The following is a 21,753-nucleotide window of genomic DNA, read 5'->3' on the forward strand; positions in this document are numbered from 1 at the left end:
TAATTTGGAACAGAAGTGTTTGCAAGGGTCAATGTTGAAAAATTACCTATGCATATGTTTTGTAAATAAAAAGCTTTAGTTAAAAATAAATATTTTTTTAAAAAGAAGCTTTTGTAATAGTCTAGGTGAGAGATAATATAAGCCTGATGGTTGCATGAATGGAGAGAAAGATTCAAATGCAAAAGATATTCTTGGCAACTTATTAGATATGAGCATTGAGGCAGAATGGTGTCAAGAAAGACTTTTGAAATGGTATATACTTTCTTTAACATTTGATTCATATGTTTCATTTTATCTCTCAAATTACTTGTGTGCCAGAACCATTCCTTTGCACCATGTTAGGTATGTAGAAACTGCTCAAGAAGTATTTTGGGCTAGTCATTAGTTACACTAATTCAGGCATGACAGTGATAAACACTGGTTTTAGAGCCAGAGAGCCTAAGTTCAAATTTCACATTTGACATTTATTACCCATGTAACCGTGGTAAATCACCATATCTCTTGGGCCCTCAGTTATCTATAAAATAAAAAATTGGACCAAATCAGTTCTAATTCTATGAACATCAAATTTCTAAATTAGAGTGCTTTGGAAATGGAGAAATTATGAAAATTAGGGATAACTGGAAAGAATAAGCAGGATCAGGGGCCTCAAGGGGTAGGTCAAGGGAAAAACAAAACTTTTAAATACCATAAACAACAATAAAGACCAACTCAGAAGGTTTGGGTGCAGTTATGTACTACTAGAAAGAGTGATATCTACAAGATTACATGTTTATTTGACTTATTTAAGTGTATGTGACTCCAGTACTGTCTGTGCTCATTTTAATATTTGTTTTAGTTTACATAAATAAAAACTTACTTTACATTTATTTACCTTTAGTTTCATTTTCTTGTTCTCTCAACCCTTACCACGCTTGTTAAATCGAAGCAGCAATGACGACTATTTAATCTAACCAATCAACATAAAATATATCATACTTTTTCCATTTTTTTGTGCTTTTTAAAAAACACATATAGTGTGACAGGGGCAATATTTATCAAGTAAATTAAACTAATTGTTCTTTAAAATGTAATGAAACCTTCCTCGAGACTTAATTGATTCAGGATACTGAGCCTTAGGCTTCCTGGTGGCCTCAAAACAAGACAAAAAAAAAACTCTGCTCCCCCAAATTTCTGAGTGGCAGACAAAAACTGACAACAGAAATTCAGGGGTGCAACATATAACTAAATTGATCATGTATCACTGAATAGTCTTTCATTGCTATGGCTTAAGTATACTTCCTTTTGTTAAATGTCATATGCTCTACAAGTAGATTGATTCATCCCAATATCAGAACTGAAGTACAGAAGAACCTGAATCAATCCTCATCTGCAACATAGGAATTTAACACATAGCTAACGTGTGGTACTATTGTCTGATTTAAGTTGGCTAAATGATGTGGAAGTTTAACATGTTATTCATTGCTTACTTTTTTCCTTTTTTCCAAGATTAGATCTCCAAAACAGATGCAATTAGGCATTGTGACTACTGGCAGTGCTGATGACCTGGGTTCTCTAGTTCTGGAACTTCCAATAACTGTCTGGGTGACCTTGGATAAATGATCTCTAGACTTCAATTTCCTCATCTGTAAAATGAGAAGGTTGAACAAGATGAACTCCATAATATCTTTCAGCTTTTTCTCTGTAAATGACAACTGGTATTAAGGCTGTTGTCTGCATTGTTCCCTTCTCCTAATGAAGGGAAGCTATTTTTCTCTTGTTCATAAGAATTGTTCAAAACATCCAAGTATTTCTGTTAGCAAAAACACAGTTCTGCCTGATCATGTCTCCATGATTTTTAAAATAGAAATGAAAATAGGGGTATCTGAAAATCAAAACTTTAAAGAGACACCTAACCAAAACACTTATTATGTATCCACCCAATTGTTTAACCATCTTTAACGCCTTGGTGAAAAAGTTTGAAAGAAAAAGTTTAAAAAAGGACAAGGATTTTATAACTTGCAAAAGAAAGATAAGTGATCTGACCTAATGAATCCTCAAACATCATAAGTAAACAAATGAGATTGAACTGTATAGTTTAGGTTATCTGGATTATTCTTAAGAACAGATGAATATGGGGCAGCTAGGTGGTGCAGTAGATAGAGCACCAGCCCTGAAGTCAGGAGGGCCTGCCTCAGAAAAAAAAAAAAAAAAAAAAAAAAAGAATGTATGAATATCTGCCAAGAGAAACCCAGAAATTATATGAATATAATCATAAAACATTTTATGCAAATAAAGTCAGATTAAATAATTGGAAAAATATTAATTGTTCATGGGTGGGCTGAGCCAATACAATAAAAACGATTCTATCTCAACAATTCAATGCTATTCCAATTAAACTAACAAAAAATTATTTGAGCTAGAAAGATTAATAAAATTCATCTGGAAGAACAAAAAAAATCAAGAATACCAAAGGAATTAATGAGAAAAAATGTAAAGGAAGCAGATCTAGCAATATCAGGTCTTAACTCTTACAAGACAGGGATTTTCAAAATTATTTGGTATTGGCTAAGAAATAAAATGGTGAATCAATGGAATGGAGTAGATACACAATTCATAGTAGTAAATGATCTGTAGTAGTAACCTGTATTTGATAAACAAAAAGATCTAAGGTGTGGAAATAAGAACTCACTATTTAGTAAAAATTGTTAGAAAAACTGGAAAACAGTCTGGCAGAAACTGGGTATAGATCAATGTCTTACACCTGTTAGCAAGATAAGGTTGAAATGGATATATAACCTAGACATAAAGGGAGATGCTAGTAAATTAGAAAAGCATGAAACATCGATCGGTTTTATGGGTAAAGAAATTTATGAAGAAACAAGAAGATAGTAGATAGAGCAGTAGATAGAGCACCAGCCCTGAAGTCAGGAGGGCCTGCCTCAGAAAAATTGTTCATGGGTGGGCTGAGCCAATACAATAAAAACGATTCTATCTCAACAATTCAATGCTATTCCAATTAAACTAACAAAAAATTATTTGAGCTAGAAAGATTAATAAAATTCATCTGGAAGAACAAAAAAAATCAAGAATACCAAAGGAATTAATGAGAAAAAATGTAAAGGAAGCAGATCTAGCAATATCAGGTCTTAACTCTTACAAGACAGGGATTTTCAAAATTATTTGGTATTGGCTAAGAAATAAAATGGTGAATCAATGGAATGGAGTAGATACACAATTCATAGTAGTAAATGATCTGTAGTAGTAACCTGTATTTGATAAACAAAAAGATCTAAGGTGTGGAAATAAGAACTCACTATTTAGTAAAAATTGTTAGAAAAACTGGAAAACAGTCTGGCAGAAACTGGGTATAGATCAATGTCTTACACCTGTTAGCAAGATAAGGTTGAAATGGATATATAACCTAGACATAAAGGGAGATGCTAGTAAATTAGAAAAGCATGAAACATCGATCGGTTTTATGGGTAAAGAAATTTATGAAGAAACAAGAACATTGTGAGATAAGTGGATAATAATCATTTTCAAAAAGGTTTTGTACGTATAAAAAAAAAACCACACACTATTGGTGGAATTGTGAACTCAACCATTTTGGAGAATGATCTGAAATTATGCCCAAATTGTTATAAAAAGTATATACCCATTGACCCAGAAATACCAGCTCTGTTTTTCATGGTAATTAGGGGAAAAGGAAAATATACTCTAAAGTATTTATACCAGCTCTCTTTGTGGTGGTACCAAAGAACTGAAAAGTGAGATGCCCAACAATTGGGGAAATGGCTTAATAAGTTGTGGTATATGGTTATGACCAAATACTACTATGCTATACGAAATGATGAGCAGGCTGGTTTTAGACAAACATATAACACTTAAATGAAATAGAGTGAAACAAGCAGAACCAAGCAAGCATTGTAATTAATATTGGTCATAGTTTAACTGTGAATGACTAAGCTATTCTGAGTAATAGGATCATTCAAATCAACTATAAAGGACTTATGAAGGAAAATGCTATGTACCTCTGGAGAACTGATATTCCAAAATATGTATTGTATGGTTAAATACATATACACACACACACACACACACACACACACACACACACACACACACACATCTCAAATGTTGGCCTTCTCTAATACAGGGTTGAGAGAAAGGGAAACAATTCAGGAACAGATGTTCATTGACTCTGAGCTCTCTGTTTCTCTCTCCTACCCCTCATATTACCACCAGCACTAGCAGATCCAAAGACACTATACATGTTTACATCAAAACCCATTCTTATATCTTACTCAGCCCTCTCTATTTCCAGTGCTGTGCTGAATCAGCCCTAGGCTAGGGAAATTAGCTAGGGCCTTGACAGCCAAGTTGGCCCCAGCCCTTCAGAAACAAAAGCCTGCCAGGAACTGAAACACAGACACAAGTGTGCTGCAAAGCTTCTGAACTTTCAGTGCTGAGGAAAACAACCTCTGGACTCCCGGTGCCAGGCCTGATGAAGGAGACAAGACCCAAGAACAGGAAGTCATTTGGATGAGAGGCTCACTCTATGAAAACTAAGGGAAAGAGCACAGCAAAACAGCTGTAGCTAGTTCTGACCATTCGAAAATCACAAAGGTATAAAGCAGCAATCTTCAAAATTATCTGGTATTGATTAAAGAATAGAACAATAGAATCAACAAGACGAGAGATTGAGAAACAGTAGAACAATAATCCACTGTTTTATAAAGTGGAAAACCAAAATTACCTAGGGAAAAATCTTATTTGATTAAAACTGCTGGAAAAACTGGAAAACAGACTGGCAGAAAACAGGCTTAGACTAATGACACTATGTTCCACAATACATTCTAAATGGATATTTCATCCTAATATTAAAGACCATAGATTTTTTAAAATTAGATAAGAGATCATATATGTTTTACATCTAGGGGTAAGAGATAAATTCTCAACCAAACAACTGCAAAAGATAACTTAGATAGCTGATTATTTAAAACTGAAAAACTTCTGCACAGACAGCACAGATACATCTGGGATGGTGCAGTGGATAGAGCACCAGCCCTGGATTCAGGAGGACCTGAGTTCAAATCTGATCTCAGACACTTTGACACTTCTAGCTGTGTGACCCTGGGCAAGTCACTTAACCCTAAGTAGGAAATCACTCTACACTTTGATTTCTTAAAGTCAGCCCTTAATCATTATGACTAAGAATTAGAAGCATTTTGCGTAAAAAAATCTTTGAATATAAAAATTATACTATATAACTGTGCATACCCTTTGATCCAGCAGTGTTACTACTGGGCTTATATTCCAAAGAGATCATAAAGAAGGGAAAGGGACCTGTATGTGCATGAATGTTTGTGGCAGCCCTCTTTGTAGTGGCTAGAAACTGGAAACTGAGTGGATGCCCATCAGTTGGAGAATGGCTGAATAAATTGTGGTATATGAATATTATGGAATATTATTGTTCTGTAAGAAATGACCAACAGGATGATTTCAGAAAGGCCTGGAGAGACTTACACGAACTGATGCTGAGTGAAATGAGCAGGACCAGGAGATCATTATATACTTCAACAACAATACTAGATGATGACCAGTTCTGATGGATCAGGCCATCCTCAGCAACGAGATCAACCAAATCATTTCTAATGGAGCAGTAATGAACTGAACCAGCTATACCCAGAAAAAGAACTCTGGGAGATGACTAAAAACCATTACATTGAATTCCCAATCCCTATATTTATGCACACCTGCATTTTTGATTTCCTTCACAAGCTAATTGTACAATATTTCAGAGTCTGATTCTTTTTGTACAGCAAAATAACGTTTTGGTCATGTATACTTATTGTGTATCTAATTTATATTTTAATATATTTAATCTACTGGTCATCCTGCCATCTGGGGGAGGGGGTAGGGGGGTAAGAGGTGAAAAATTGGAACAAGAGGTTTGGCAATTGTTAATGCTGTAAAGTTACTCATACATATAACCTGTAAATGAAAGGCTATTAAATAAAAAAACAACAATACTAGATGATGACCAGTTCTGATGGATCAGGCCATCCTCAGCAACAAGATCAACCAAATCATTTCTAATGGAGCAGTAATGAACTGAACCAGCTATACCCAGAAAAAGAACTCTGGGAGATGACTAAAAACCATTACATTGAATTCCCAATCCCTATATTTATGCACACCTGCATTTTTGATTTCCTTCACAAGCTAATTGTACAATATTTCAGAGTCTGATTCTTTTTGTACAGCAAAATAACAGTTTGGTCATGTATACTTATTGTGTATCTAATTTATATTTTAATATATTTAACATCTACTGGTCATCCTGCCATCTGGGGGAGGGGGTAGGGGGGTAAGAGGTGAAAAATTGGAACAAGAGGTTTGGCAATTGTTAATGCTGTAAAGTTACTCATACATATAACCTGTAAATGAAAGGCTATTAAATAAAAAAAAATTTATAGTATATAAAGTCCCAACACAGAGCCTTTGTTCAAAAGGCAATATTATATAAGCTGGTATTATTATTCACACAGATTCTTAAGACAGTATTTCCTAGGTTTTTGTATGTAGTTGTTAGGGAGAGTTATGTTTTTTAATATGTTGTTCTTACCTTGAAAGGTAACTATTGTACTTGGCATGTTTTATGTATAATAAAGTTAGTTGTTTTTGGAAAAAAATTTAAATATTTGTCTTATGATTCTCTGAGAGGGGGAGGGGAAAGACATACATGAGACTAGGGTGATGGGTGATGTTAAAAAAAATTAAAAATCAATAAAAACTTAATTTAAAAAAAAATTTAAGTTTATGGAGAAAAAAAAAAGTTTATGGAGAATCCTAATTCCCAAACCACTTTTCTGGAGATTTTTTAAAACAGGAACATGACAAAAAACTTTCTAGTTTAAATATAATCTTATATAAAGGAGCAATAGATTTGATTGTCAGGAATAATGGCTTTTTCCACCTTAGACATAATCTGTGACTCTGGGCAAGTTATTTAAATTCTCTGTGCTCCTGTTTTCTTATTTATAAAACAAAAGTGTTGAATCATTTTAGAGTGCAAGAGGTTTTTATGTTTGCAATAATTTTTGTTAAGCAGATCTAACATTATTTTTTCTCAGGGAATTATGACAAACAAAATAAACTTCCACTTTCTAAATGAGATTGGACAACTTGCCTTTGCTGAGGTTAACGTCCCCGTTAAAAGTGAATAAATTCAGCTTTTCCTATTTTTGACCTTGCTAAAGAGGAAATCATTTGTGAAATGAGATAACAAACTGGTTTCTAGCCATCAAAAAATAGAATTTAGTTATTCCTTAAATGTCTCAGGGGCTAGGAATGCAACACTTCTGCCTGCTTCAATTTTTTCAAGTATAAAATGAAGGTAATAGAATCAATCTTCCAAGGCTGCCATGAAGATCAAATGAGATATTAGTTGTAAAACACAGTGTCTGACATATAGTAAATGCTAAATAAATACTTTTTTTCTTCCTTCATAATTGGGTGATAAAAATAATCAAACATTGAGAAATTATATAAACATGAGGCAGAAATGAGGGGAATCACTCCTCATTAAGGTTTCTTGTCTAAAATTTTCCTGAAAATGGTCTCATTTCTAAGATCTACGGGGAAGTGACTCAAATTTAGAAGCATAAGGATTAATAAATTAAATAGTAAAAGGATATGAATTGGCAATTTTTTTGAGAGAAGAAATACAAGCTATCAATAGTCATATGAGAAACAGCTCTAAATCACTAATAATTGGAGAAATACAAATTAAAACAACTCGAAGGTACCACTTCACACCCCTCGGATTGGTTCAGATAGCAAAAAAAGAAAAATGACAAATGCTGAAGGGGCTGTTGGAAAACAAATACATTGTGAGTAGAGTTGTGGATGACTCTAACCATTATGTCCCTCAATAGCCATCAAGCCTTTTGATCCAGTGACACATTGACAATATTAGGTCTATACCACAAAGATCTCAAAGAAAGAGAAAAAGGACTCCTATGTTTATAGCAACTTTTTTTTTTTAATGAGGCAAATGAACATGGCATAATTTTCAAACCAATGTCAGTTTGATTAAGAGATAGGAATATTTTTCTCCTTTTCTTCTTTCTGAAAACTGTCTGTTCATATCATTCTATTATATATTAATTCAGGAATGCTTCATATGTTTACAATTTTGACTCATTTCCATGTATATCTTAGAAATGAGACCTTTTTCAGAGAAACTTGCTGCAAAGATTTTTATCTAGAACCAGAGATGGAAACAATACATAGGGTGGGGGAACATAAAGTGTTGGAAGACAGTTACAAAGAAACGTTATGAAGGGCTTGAATGACAACAGAGGATTTTGTATTTTCTAGAGATGATGGGGATCCACTGGAATGTACTGAAGCCCAGGGTGACATGATCAGATCTATGCTTTAGAAAGCTCATTTGACCACAAAGTGGAGGATGGATGGAGCAGGGGAGAATGAGGCAGGCAGATCAACTAAAGGCTATTGGAGTAGCCCAGAGATGAGAGGATTATATTTGAGAGACGCTAGAAAAGTAAAATTGACAGTCTTTGGCAACAGATTGGCTATGTGGAGTGGAGAAGGTGAAAAGTGAAGTACAATACCTATGTTATAAGCCTGGGGGACTGGGAACATGATAGCATGCTCAGTAGTATCAGACAAATTATTATTATTTGTCCTTCATTCTCAAAAAGGGCCATGTCAATGAGGTGAAGCCCTGACATACAACTGAATTGGATTTGAGTGAGGGAGGGCTGTGTAAGGTCACCTGCCTCACTCTCTCCTCCAGATCCTTCTGGGTCCAGTGGCCAAATATAGATCAAGATGACTGGAGATAGCCCTGGATGCAGTGGGAGCCTTTGATCTTTTAAACTCAGGTCTAGCAACAGATCTTAGTTTGATTGAGTAATAAAGACAAGGTAAGAATTGTACCTTAAATTATTTTTCCCCATGTAATAATTATAATACCTAATATTTATATTGTACATTAAGAAATACAAAGCAGTTTACTATATTTAGTCTTTATTTAGGTCTCTTAACAACCTAGTGAGGTAGATAATAATTCCTTTTCCAGATGAAGAAACCAAGGCAAGGGAAATAAAATGACTTCTCCAGGGTCATATAACTAGTATCTGAAGCAATATTTGAACTAAAGAGGAAAAAATAGAAAATTCCTTTCCTTGTTTAACTTGAAATAATTATCTAATATAAAAAAGGAAAACAAGTCAGCAAGTTGTTCTTAAAGTTCTTTTTATTGTGTAATTAACAATACCCAAATATCTGTATAAATGACCATATCATAACAATAGAAATCATATTGAAGGGACCCCAAAACAGTAAAACTCCTTGAAGGAGATTTGAACCCTACCACTGTAAAGACCCTGCCAGAGGATAAACAGCTTCATTCTGTAATCTAGGTGGGACTGGCTGAGTCCAGTTGGACATACCAATCCCAATGAATTGGAGAAGGACCCATTCAATTCTAAGATTTTTCTCAATACCAGCTCAAGCTGAAACCCAGCTTGTAGATAAAAAGAGCCAATTTGGAACTCCAACCACTACCCCCCCCCCACCCCCTTTGGCTTGTAGCCAAAGCTTCTATTATAAAAGAGTCAATCTTAAACCCTCTCTTTGCAGAGGAGCTAAAATGCCAAGGAAACTCTCATTCTTCCTGGGATAGCAAATTTTATCCGCTAGAATATTCTCTTCTGGTACTACCCTCTCTTTATCTCCCTCACCTATTTCCCTAACGAGACTTTAAACCTCTCTGTCAGGATTTCTCTAAACTTTACTTCTCTGCCAGGACTCCTCCACTAAAGAATTCAGCCTTTCTGTTCATGCTTGACTTCCCAATGCCTATAATAAACCTCTGTTTATCAGTCGAGCTTTTTTGGGTTCATAAATTCCTTTACAGAGAATCTCTGTGCTGCCAGAAGTGGGGAATTCTCAAAACTCCCTACCTTGTGCCGAATCCCAAGGGGGTATAAGGAAGTCAAAACTCTCCATTTGATCCCTTGAACCCCGAACCTGCCACTAGACCTTATCATTTAACTCTCTGACCACCAGGAACTCTAATCTCATCATTTGGTTCCCTGATAACCCTAAATATAGACCTCATCATATTTTGGTTCCCTGATCAAACAGAACCCCAAAAATCTAGACATCATTATTTGCTAACCAGGAACCCCAAAACCTAAACCTCATCAATATTATTGTCTCAATAGAACAAAATATAGTTCCCATTCCTATTAAAAACTCTAGAAACAATAGTAATACATGGAGTTTTTCTTAAAATGATAATTAGTATCTATCTAAAACTATCAGCAAGGATTGTCTGTCATGGGGATGAGCTAGAAGCATTTCAATAAGGTCAAGAATGAAACAAGGATTCCCATTATCACCTCTATTATTCACTATTGTACTAAAAATTTAACTTCTACAATAAGAGAAGAGAAGAAATTTTTAAAATTTTAATAGGCACTGGAGAAACAGAACTATGTATCATTCTTTGTAAATGATTTGATGGTATACTTAAGAAAACCCTAGAGAATCAACTAAAAAACTACTTTAAATAATTAATAACTTTAGAAAAGTCACAGATTACAAAATAAAACTACATAAATCATCAGTATTTATATTATCAACAAAGTCCAAAAGCAAGAGATAAAAAGAGAAATTCCATTTAAAATAATTGTAGACAAAATAAAATACTCGGGAATCTACCCTGCCAAGACAAACTCAGGAACTGTATGAACACAATTACGAAATTTTTTTTTACACAAGGTCATATGTAAACAATTAGAAAAATGATGGTTATTTATGGGTAAGTATGTAAGTCAATATCATTTAAAATAGCAATTCTACCTAAACTAATTTACTTAGTCAAGTCAATGAAACTACCAAAAACTTATTTTATAGAGCTACAAAAAAAGCTACAAAAAAAAAAAAAAAAAAAAAAGCAAAATTCATGGAAAAACAAAAGGCCAAGAATATCAAAGGAATTAAAGAAAATGCAAAGGAAGTTAGCTTAGTTGAACGAGACCTAAAACTATATTATAAAGTGGAAATCATCAAAAATTATTTGGTACTAAGAAGTAGAGTATTGGATCAGTGGAATAAATTAGGTACACAAGACACAGTAGTAAATAATTATTAAATCCAAAGACTCCAACTTATACTAGTATAAGAATTTACTATGTGACAAAAACGGTTGGGAAAACTAGAAAAAGCAATGGCAAAAATTAGGTTATAGACCTGTAAGGATCCTTTAAATGAGTGCCCACAGTGCAACAGGAGATTTGAGTGGGCCGGAAATAATCTCTGTGGGTATAGGACTGTCCCTTGGGTGGGATCCTATCCATATTGAGATAGCTTTTTAACGGGAGAAAACGCTCTCTTTCTGATTGGCTGTGTGTGTGACCTCACAGACCCTCTATATGCCCACTGCACTCTCTTTATTCTGGGGTAGCGGAGCTGAGTGGATGGATAGCTAAGAGAGGTAAGGAGGTTGATTAGTGAACACATGGGTCTTTGGACCAGGTGTTCACTAGGGAGTTAACAAGTCAGGGCATCATGTGAGCAGGTATAATAAAGGCTTTAAGTGTGCACGTAACTGGATGTTCTTGAGCACACTATCGGTTATTAAACTACGATTCAAGAAATCATGGCCAGAAACCTCTGAAGGCCTCAGAGAAGGCAAGTTGGTAGAATTAGTTGACACTTCCAAGGTCAGTGGCCAGAGATACTCTGAGGGCCTAGGAATCAGGAGAGACTGGTAATGGTAACTGCTATGAGAGCAAGTTACAGATGGCGCCCAATGTGGGGCATCATAAATTATCAGGCTTCGAAGATTAATTTTTGAAAATTAATATTTAATATTCAGAATTAAAATTTGGAGAGAACTGGTAGAAACCCTGCCTAGGAGGGAAAGCAGAGAGGCAATATGGATCTAGGTAATCCTGGGATCAGGCTCAAGGATACAGCTGTGCATAATACTCATATAAATAGGATAAAGAGCCAGATGGAAGATCTTTTAGCAAAGATCACCTCTGAAGAAAGGCAGGAAGCTTGCAATCAAGCTCCGAGAAGGCTACCCCCACCCTTATTAAGTATAGCTCAGGAAGGAAGCAACCTAGAACTAATATAAGCGTGAGAGTGTACAGTATAAAATACAACAACTAAAAACTGAATTAGAAGTAGGACAACAAAGAATTAAAAAAGAATTACTAGAATTGTGGGTTAAATTACAGGCTGAGATAGAGAAAGAAGAAAAAGCTAGGTTATGACAGCTAGAACAGGAAGAGTTCAGTCCAGTGGCTGAAGCTAAGGAGAGAAATAAGCAAGCCATGTGGACATCAGTTGGAGAAATTCTTCTTAGCGTTTTGTTGGTTTGCCTCGTGTATTATTGTTTTAAGTAATTTATTGATTACCCTGCCATTGAGAAGAGGTTTAGTTCTTTTTTTATGTGCAAATCTCGGTTTGAATTTTAAATTGGCCTTTGAGGAATATTCAAATTCCTGACCCTCTTCCCTCAGCTCTACCTTCCTGGACCAAGGAAGGAGGAGGAGGAAGAATAGGAAGGGCCATAATATCATCAGCACACCTATGCCTTCATTTCAAAAGGTGGGAATAGACTTTATGGCCCAAGCCAAAAAAGGCTTGTCGCGTACTGAGGACAGTAATTACTATAGTATTCAAAAAAAAATTTTTAAATACAGCTCGATTAGTTTCTAAGTAAACTTACAACGGTAAGACCTTTCAGTTAGAGAGAGTGGATTTATATCTATAGAATTACTAGGATAGTCTTTGGAGAGTTGAAACTCCCCTTTGTTCACCTTGTGGATTTTTTACTTCCACAGGTTGACTTGATTGCCCAATCCTCTACAAGTATTTATAAAACAGTGTTTATTTATAGAATGATTTGGGAAACTGCTTTCTTAATCACTAGTATAGATAGACAGTGTGTGATCTGTGACCCAGGAGGAGAAGTAACATCAGATTTATTGATTCACACTCCTGAAATACAATTTGGTATTAGTAATTCAAACTTTGACTTTAGGCAAAAGAATTTAGGATAGTATGGACTGAAGTTTCCATAGCCGAGTGTCCTTTGCTCATTATCTGTATGAAAGGCAGACCATTGAAAAGGTTGGTAGGCATAGATGTAGATAATACAGCTATTAGAGGTGCCAGCTGGTCTAGTAATGAGTTAAAGACCACCACAGCAAATACCTATATGTCTGGCATAAAAGGATCTGTAATAGCTAAAAAATAGTGCTACTTCTTGGAAGTGGAAATTTAAATATAAGACAGAAAAATTTATTTATTTTACATTTGAAAGGGCCCCCATTGACCAGTGGGGAAGAGACTTCTTAAAAAATGAAAAAATTCAGATTTCATCAGGCATAGGACAGAAAAGAATTAACCAAGGACATTTACAAGCTTCTCTAAGTGCTTGGAATTCTCCTGAATTTGTTATAAAAAGGAAATTTGGGGAATGGAGAATGTTTATTGATCTGAGAAAAGTAAATGAACACTTGGAGACAGTAGAAGCTCTTCAGCTTGGGCTTCCATGTCCTCAATTGCTTGAGGAATGGATTTTTAGGATTAAGAATTTTATTTCCCTAGATAAGGAGGATATGAAGAAATTTATCTTTTCAGTGCCCAGCATTAATCCAGTTGAGCCTGGATAAATGAAGGATTTGAATGGACAGCCTTGCCACATGGCATAAAGAACAGCTCTACTTTGAATCAAAGGCATGTGGCTACTGACCTTGCTCCTGTGAGAAAAGTATCTCCAAGAGTTAAGGTAGTTAGTACTACCTTTAAGAGGAAACAGTGCTTTAGACTCACAATACTAGCTTCAAAAAGCTCTAGAGGCTCTAAGAGAGATTGAATTGGCTTTATCTGATATAGCTGAAGAAATAAATAAAAAAATATTGGAAATATCAAATTATGTTATATAAAAGGCACCCATAGCAATCCTTCATCAAGGAGACGGTATGAAGTGGGTGAACCTCCCAGAACAATCAGATAAAAAATTTAAATTTTACCCAGTGCTGGTGATTACAATTTCAATAAAAGCCATTGAGAAAGTAGTAAAATTATCTGGGATAAGAGCTGGTAAAATATATCTCTCATATCAATGCACAAATTGATGTGTGTTGTGAAATCATCCCAGAGTGTAAAAATGTATTGGCTACAGCTCCAAGCCTTGCATGTGGGTATGTAAAAATAATTTTTGATTCGGCTTATTTAGTAGATGTGGTACAAAATCGCCACAGCTTAAATAAAATTTGTAGTGTTTAATATAGATATCTTATCAGATCTTTAAAGAACTCCAAGAGCAAGTGAGAGAACACTCAGGTAAATAAATTAAGAGGCAGAGCATCCATGTAATTCTGAATATACATTCTCAATTCTTTATAGCTTCGTTCCAACCTGGAGAAGCAGTTAGGCATGTGATCAACCATCTTTCCATTGTAGAATTCTCACATGCATTTAAGACAGGTTATGAATTGGCTTATAAATCTTCTGCCTTTGGTCTTTTTGCATTGAATTTGACTTTGCCCATTCCATTGGCATTCCTTATAATCCTATTAGCCCAGTCATTACTGGACAGACAATTTATATGCCCAAGATGTTCCCTTTTAAATAAGAGAAGGGAATTTTGGGATATGCACAAGATGTGGCAATACATACATGTGATTACTTGCAATTTTAAAATTATTTTGATTTTAAATTGCTAAATTATTTTGATTTCACATTTTTAAATTATTTTGATTTTACATTCCTAAGTTATTTTGATTTTACATTTTTAAAATTACTTTGGTTTTACGTTCTCAAATTATTTTGATTTTACGTTCTTAAATTATTTTGATTTTACATTTTTAAATTATTTCGGTTTTACATTTTTAAATTCTTTGGATTTTACCTTAGCAATGTGCTTCTGGTATACACAGAAAATGCAGCTGGCCTGGGGAGAGGCTTTGCCCTGTGTTTTCTATTTAAGGACTATGCCTCTAAATTAGTAGGTGAAAAACCAACACACCCACCTGCCAATGTTACTGAGGCAATGTTACAGGGCATGACTTTGCTTGTATGCACCTTTCTCTCTGTCTGCACCTTTATCTGTGTTTTCTCTTAAAGGATGTATACAAGTGCAATAGAATTGTGACAAACTGGAATTGTGACAAATGCAATATAATTGTGACAAACTAAAATTGTGACAAGTGCAATAGAATTGTGACAAATGTACTAGAATTGTGACAGCCTACCTTATTGATATTTAATTGTGAACTAGAATTGTGATATTTTACCTTGTTGACATTCCCACCTCTGTGCTGACATCCTACCTCATGGTCATCCAACTTCTTTGGCACATTATCCCCTTAAGTATGACTTTAGACATAAAGGGTAATACCATGAGCAAATTAGGAGAACAAGGAATAACTTATCTCTCTGTTGTATGAAGGAGAGTAGAATTTATGACTAAAAAAGAGATAGAGAGCATTATGAAATGCAAAATGGATTTTGATTATCTTAAATTAAAAGTTTTGAACAAACAAAACCAATGAAATCAAGATTAGAAGGAAAGCAAAAAGCTAGGAAATAATTTTTACAGCAAGTATTTTCTGATAAAGGCCTCATTTCTCAAATATATAGAAACTGAGTGAAGTTTAGAAGAATATGTCATTCCCCAACTGATATGAACAGGCAGTTTTCTGATTAAGAAGTTAAATCTGTTTATAGTCATGTGAAAAAATGCTTTGTATCACTATTGATTAGAGAAATGCAAATTAAAACAAATCTGAGGTACTATCTCACACCTCTCAGGTTGGCTAAGATAACAGAAAAGAAATGTTGGGGGGATGTAGGAAAACTGGGACACTGATGCATTATTGATGGAGCTGTGACCTATTCCAACCATTCTGGAGAGCTATTTGGAACTAGCCCAAAGTGTTATAAAACCTTTTGATTCAGCAATACCACTATCAGATCTGTATCAAAAAGAGATTATTTAAAAAGGGAAAGAACCTATTTGTTCAAAATATTTATAGCAGCTCTTTTTGTGGTGGCTAAGAACTGGAAATTGAGGAAATTACATCAAATAGGGAATGGATGAATCTAATTGTGCTATAAGAAATAATTAGCAGGTAGATTTCGGGAATGAACAGAATCAAGAGAACACTGTACCCAGTAACAACAATATTGTGGAATGGTTAGCTATGATAGACTTAGCTCTTCTCAGCAATACAACTATACAGAAGACTCATGATGGAAAATGCTATCCACATCCAGAGAAAGAACTGATGGGGTCTGAATGCAGTTTGAAACATGCTAATCTTCATTTTCTTTAGGAAAAAACATTTTCCATGGTTTTTTCTTTTGGTTCTGTTTCTTCTTTCACAACATGACCATTGTTAAAATATGTTTAAAATATTTGTACATGTAAAATCAATACCAGATTGTTTGCTGTGCTGGGGAGGAATCAGAGGAAGAAAAAAATTTTGGTACTCAGAATCTAAAGTTAAAAAAAAAATCAATGTTGAAACAAGATTATATGATGATCAGTTCTGATGGACATGGCTCTCTTCAACAATGAGATGATTCAGATCAGTTCCAATGATCTTGTAATGAAGAGAACCATCTACACCCAGAGAGAGGACTGTGGGAAATGAGTGTGGATCACAACATAGCATTTTTACTCTTTTTGTTGTTGTTTGCTTGCATTTTATTTTCTTTCTCATTTTTCTTTTTATGGTTTGATTTGATATTTTTGTGCAGCAAGATAATAGCATAAATATGCATATATTGGATTTAACATATATTTCTACCATGTTTAACATGTATTGAACTACTTGCTAGCTAGGGGAGAGTTAGGGAAGGTGGGAATGGGAGGCAGTAGAGGTGGGGGGATTGGAATGCAAGGTTTTGCAAGAATTATCCATGCATGTGGTTTGTAAAATAAAAAGCTTTAACAAAAAAAGAGAAAACAATCAATGTTGAAAACTATCTTTATATATAAATGGAAAAAATAAAATATACTATTTATACAAAAATACCCAAAGGCATTCAATATTCAAGTTATTTATAATTACATGAGGACAACATGATTTAGTAAGTGGTCAGCCCTAGAATAAAAATGATCACAAGTCTTTTCTCTGACCATAGATAATTTAAATTTCAGCTTACACACACACATACACACACACACACTCCCAACCTCTATAATGATCTGAATTAGTTGGGAGATTTTCTGCATGAAGAATTCCCCATACTATCAAAATCATGTGCTCATGCACACATTATACTGTTTCTCATAGTTGGTTCTTGAAACTGGTTCTTGAATCTGGTTCTTTTGAAAGGAGAGAAGAATAAATCTGGTATAATATTATGAAATGCTGCCCCTCTGATAATCTTTGAGATATTTTTGAACATTTTCTTTCATCAAAAAAAAAAAAAAAAAAAAAAAGCAGGAATCTCCATTTCCCAAAGATGTACAAATTTATAAACACTCCCTAGTATAGAACAGTATTTTACTAGTTGTACAAGCCAAATTTCCTCAAATTTGATTTAAATGAAAAAACAGTCTTATTTAGCAAATACTTTCTCATCACAGTTTTCTGAAAGGCTAATTTATAGTTTTAATTATGATGAGTGGCATAAAACTCCTGAGAACTTAGTGGATAATTTGAAGGTATTTTTTTAGGATATTTTTACTATATGTAACAAAACATACTATTTATAGTATGCTATACAATAGTAGTTATTGTGAGATTTTTCAAGATGGCTAGATGCATTACCATTTTAAAGAATGGGGAAGAAAATCCATGCACTATAAAATAGAGTTCTAACATAGATTCGAGAATGTACACTTACTCAAAATCAACCAACTACCTAACTGTTCAAGCTTCTTCCAGTTCTTTTGAATCCTTGAGGGACAATGCTTCTGCAATTCATCCTAGAATTTGACTCTCTCCTGCTTAATTTCCTTCCAACTCAATACCCAGAAAACTTAGCCAAGCAGATATTCCCTGCCTCTGTTATGCCACAGTTCTCTTTTATTGTCCTGACTCAGTTTCTCCAATTATCCTGACTCAGTTTCTCTGTTTCTCTATCCTGCAAAACCTCCCCTCCCTCTTTATCAGAATATTTGATAAGGATAAAAGATCTTATGTTTTAAAATATCAGAATGCCTCTCTCCATCCCAAGCTATCGGAATGTCAGATATTGTCTTATCAAGATGCCCCTCCCCATCTCCGGGGTGCCTCCTCCCATTATGTCATCTCATCTCCGGAGGCTCATCCTACCCTTTCAGAATCCTGTTCCTGCTCTCCACACCCTGACTCTGCCCCTGCCTCAGTCTACCCCCTGAGTCTGAGCCCATGTGTATATAGGTCATTGAGAACTCTCACTGTTTGCTGGATTCTTGGAGACAATAATCTCATTCAGCCCTGGGACCAAACAATGGATCCATTTGGTCCCAATAAATCTCTCCCATTTAATAAATTATTAAATACTCTCTAATCTCTCTCTTGCCTCAGTTTCTCTGGCATTACATAACTTCCTTGCACCCTCAGTAGTCAAATTACAAACTTGGGTCTGACATTTCTGTTTCTCTGGTACTACCCAATAAACAAAAACCAGATATTTCGTGTATTGATGCTGAGAGAAAATCCAAGAGTCTGACTTCACTTCCTCTCCTTTTATTTATTATTTATACATACAAATAATAAATATTATTACTTATAATTTATCTATTATCCAAAATGCATCATTGAATAAAAATCTTTAGGTTATCTTTATTACCATATATCTGTTTATCTTCAAAAATTAAAAGTAAGGGTTACCTATTGGAATATTTTACTTCAGTTCAACTTTCAAACTTACTCTGCTATTAAATACAGATCCTATTTCAAGTATCTTGGATAATCTCTGTTGGACAAACAGGTTTGAACTTAGTGGCAGTGAACTAAAAGATCCTATTTAGTGGCTAAATAAACTTGTTTTTATCCATCTCTCCTTCCCACCCCCAGTATACAAAGCAGCTCTCTTTCTTTCTCTAAACAATGGAGTTGGGCAATTTTAATTCAAGGCCTAGCCAAGTCATCCATTCAAATGGATACAGATCTCTGAGAATTGAGCAAAGGGAGATCTCTCTGCATAATCAGAGAGGGAAATGGAATTTCCCCTGCATTTCTGTATATTCCTTGTTTTCACTATTTTGAGGTTTCTTGCACCTCACAAGTCCTCCAGACACCTTTCTAGAACGGACCTGAACAAACTAGGTTGGACATCACTAATCTGCAGACTGTCCTATGGCAGCATCTCCACTTTTCCACAAACCACTTGGGAGCCTTACTTGGCCACTTAACACTAATGTAAAGTAGTGCAGAACTTCTCTCAAAAACCCTTGTCGAGAACACTCGGGCTTCCCAGGCTCCCTGCCAGAAAAGCCAGGGCAGACTTTGCAGAAATGTTCCAGGGTGTGGTCATCATCCCCAAGTGAATATTTACAATGCAACCAGCATCAGAACTAGGGAGTGAAGAGGCCCCAAACCATATGTAGGGTCCTGCAATTTCAGTTACTCAATACAAAACACGTTAAAATATTTCATTTTGAGGAGTCAGGATTAAAGTCTGAGGGAAAAAAGAACCTCTAGAATATGGAATGTAAGCATGACTCTGTGAGTTATCCCCTTGTTCCCAGCTTTACAGGAGGATAGATATTGGGAAATCCATCTCTTTAAAGACTGTTTTTGTTTGGTATTTGAGATAATCCATGTTTGTCAAAGTGTAACTCTCCCCAAGATTTCAGACTCCAGGATTGTTCAAGTACGTGTAAAATAGCAAACTGGTGGGTAACTGCTTCAACTGTTTTTCCTAGTGTTTGACTCTCTCCTGCCCTTGGAGAAAATCTAGCCGAGTAGAGATATACTCAAGCAGAAGGACTGTCTCTGATTGCCCTGAAGCCTCCTTTTCTCCCAACCAGCAGCCAATTTGAATACAAAAGTGGCTCCAACTTTTCTCAGTTTCTCCAAGACTGCACAAACAAGTAAAAACCAGCTATTTTGCATTCTGATGTTCAGAGAAAATCCAAGAATCCTATTTCACTTCCTCTTTCTTCATCACACAAAACACTGCGTAGGATAGAAACACAGAACAAAAACCCACATTAATGTTGGGGACCAATGGTGGAGGAGGGGCGGGAGGGAAATTAGAGGGGAAAGGAATGAGGAAGAGATCCCCCAGATGATAATAAGCCTTTGTCCCCATTCCCAGAAAAACCATGCCAATCCCATTTTCCTTACCTTGCCCTTTGCTAGCAAATCCATTACGTAGCCAAACTCAGTTAATTTCCCTGAATCAGACATATTTATTAACATCAATTGCCATCTTAGTCCGAGTTTTTGTCAAATGTCTTCTGTTATTAATTGAGATAAGGCAGAGGGAGGAATAAGAGAATAAACAATTCAGTCAAATATTTGTGAAGTGGTCCAGAGGAAAAAGTGATCTCTTAATGGCACAGAAAGGCACTGATGATGTAAAACTTTGATTAAATGAACAATAGACAAGTTCATTAAAAAGCTGCCTCAACTGGGGTTTCTCTCCTCAGCCTCTCATACAAGATTCTTCAGCTAAATGAAACAAACAAGCACAAAGCAGGGTCCAAGTCCAGTGGGAAAAATGAAACCTTTTAGCATTCTCAGGGTTGATTTGTTCAGGTGACTTTGTATTGGATCATGTTGATGGCCTTCCAAGGCTTTCTGGAATGAGGATGCTAAAAGATTCTGATCACACCAAATATAGCCTGGCGGTATTGTAGGCAGATATGGCAATAATCCAGCAGAGCCATAACAAAAGCCTTTGAAAGAAAAAAAGCTCAGGAAAGGACAATAACTTCCCATATCAACTACCTAAAATCCAATAGTTAAGACATAGCAAAAAACTTCTGATTTGTTAGACTGATTGTTTACAAACTCCCTTTATTTTATCAGATTTTCTGAAGGATTTCCCTTTTAAAAACAAAAACAAAAAGTTCAGATTTAAGATCGCCATTTTTTCATAAGAACTACAATTCTTACTTCCTTCTAATTCAATTTTTAAAACTAGTTTCTTAACTGATCACTTAAAAATCTGGTGTGTTTAATATATATTCTGTTCTCTTGAAATAACAAATCTACTTGTGAGTTGTGATGTAAACTGTGTCCCCCTGATCTTTTTTGGGGGGTGGGTGGACCGGAATTAGAGAAACCTTAAAATCTCAACCCCTCCTGGTCTCTGGGAGGGGCCTAATCTCTACCTACAATTCAATTGGAGATATTGGCCTGGGGCATAATCACCAACCTTTATTGAATGAAAATTAGACCCTCAAATTCATCTGGAGATCACTCCCCAGCCTCAGGCCATAAAAACCCAATATAAGCAAAGCCTGAACCCCAAACCTTTGCTAATTCCTAATCAGAAAAACCCATTGAGGAAGTAATTTCTCAGTGTAAACCCATCTTTGCTAAAAACCTACCTCTGCTAAAAATCCTAACAGGATTTAGCCCACTGAGGATGTTGTTTCTTAGTGTAATGAACCCATTTTTTGCCACAAACCTCGATGAATCAGGCCAGGAAATCTCTCAATCTTCATTTCTTACACCTCAACAGATTGTACTAAAATTATTTCCTCTTCTCCCTCTGAACTCAGTCACACATGAAACATATTTTTGCAGAAAGAAATCC

The 21,753-nt window shown here is 35.3% G+C and overlaps 1 protein-coding gene across 4 annotated transcripts in view; it reads right to left on the reverse strand.

Annotated features, from left to right (window-relative positions):
- The window catches only part of TRIM36 (tripartite motif containing 36), an 89,228-nt gene extending 68,544 nt beyond the window's left edge, over positions 1-20,684 (reverse strand). For 2 of the 4 annotated variants that reach the window (XM_031968469.1, XM_031968463.1), the window contains exon 1: positions 1,470-1,632. In XM_031968469.1, coding sequence (XP_031824329.1) covers positions 1,470-1,625 — 156 coding nt within the window. In that variant the 5' untranslated portion in view covers positions 1,626-1,632. Of the gene's footprint in view, positions 1-1,469; positions 1,636-20,333 lie in introns of those variants that run through there. The other 2 variants (XM_031968475.1, XM_031968484.1) reach the window with 2 other exon arrangements.
- Positions 20,685-21,753: the final 1,069 nt, after the last annotated feature.

This window comes from Sarcophilus harrisii, chromosome 1, assembly GCF_902635505.1.
Source record: "Sarcophilus harrisii chromosome 1, mSarHar1.11, whole genome shotgun sequence".
Lineage (NCBI taxonomy): Eukaryota > Metazoa > Chordata > Mammalia > Dasyuromorphia > Dasyuridae > Sarcophilus > Sarcophilus harrisii.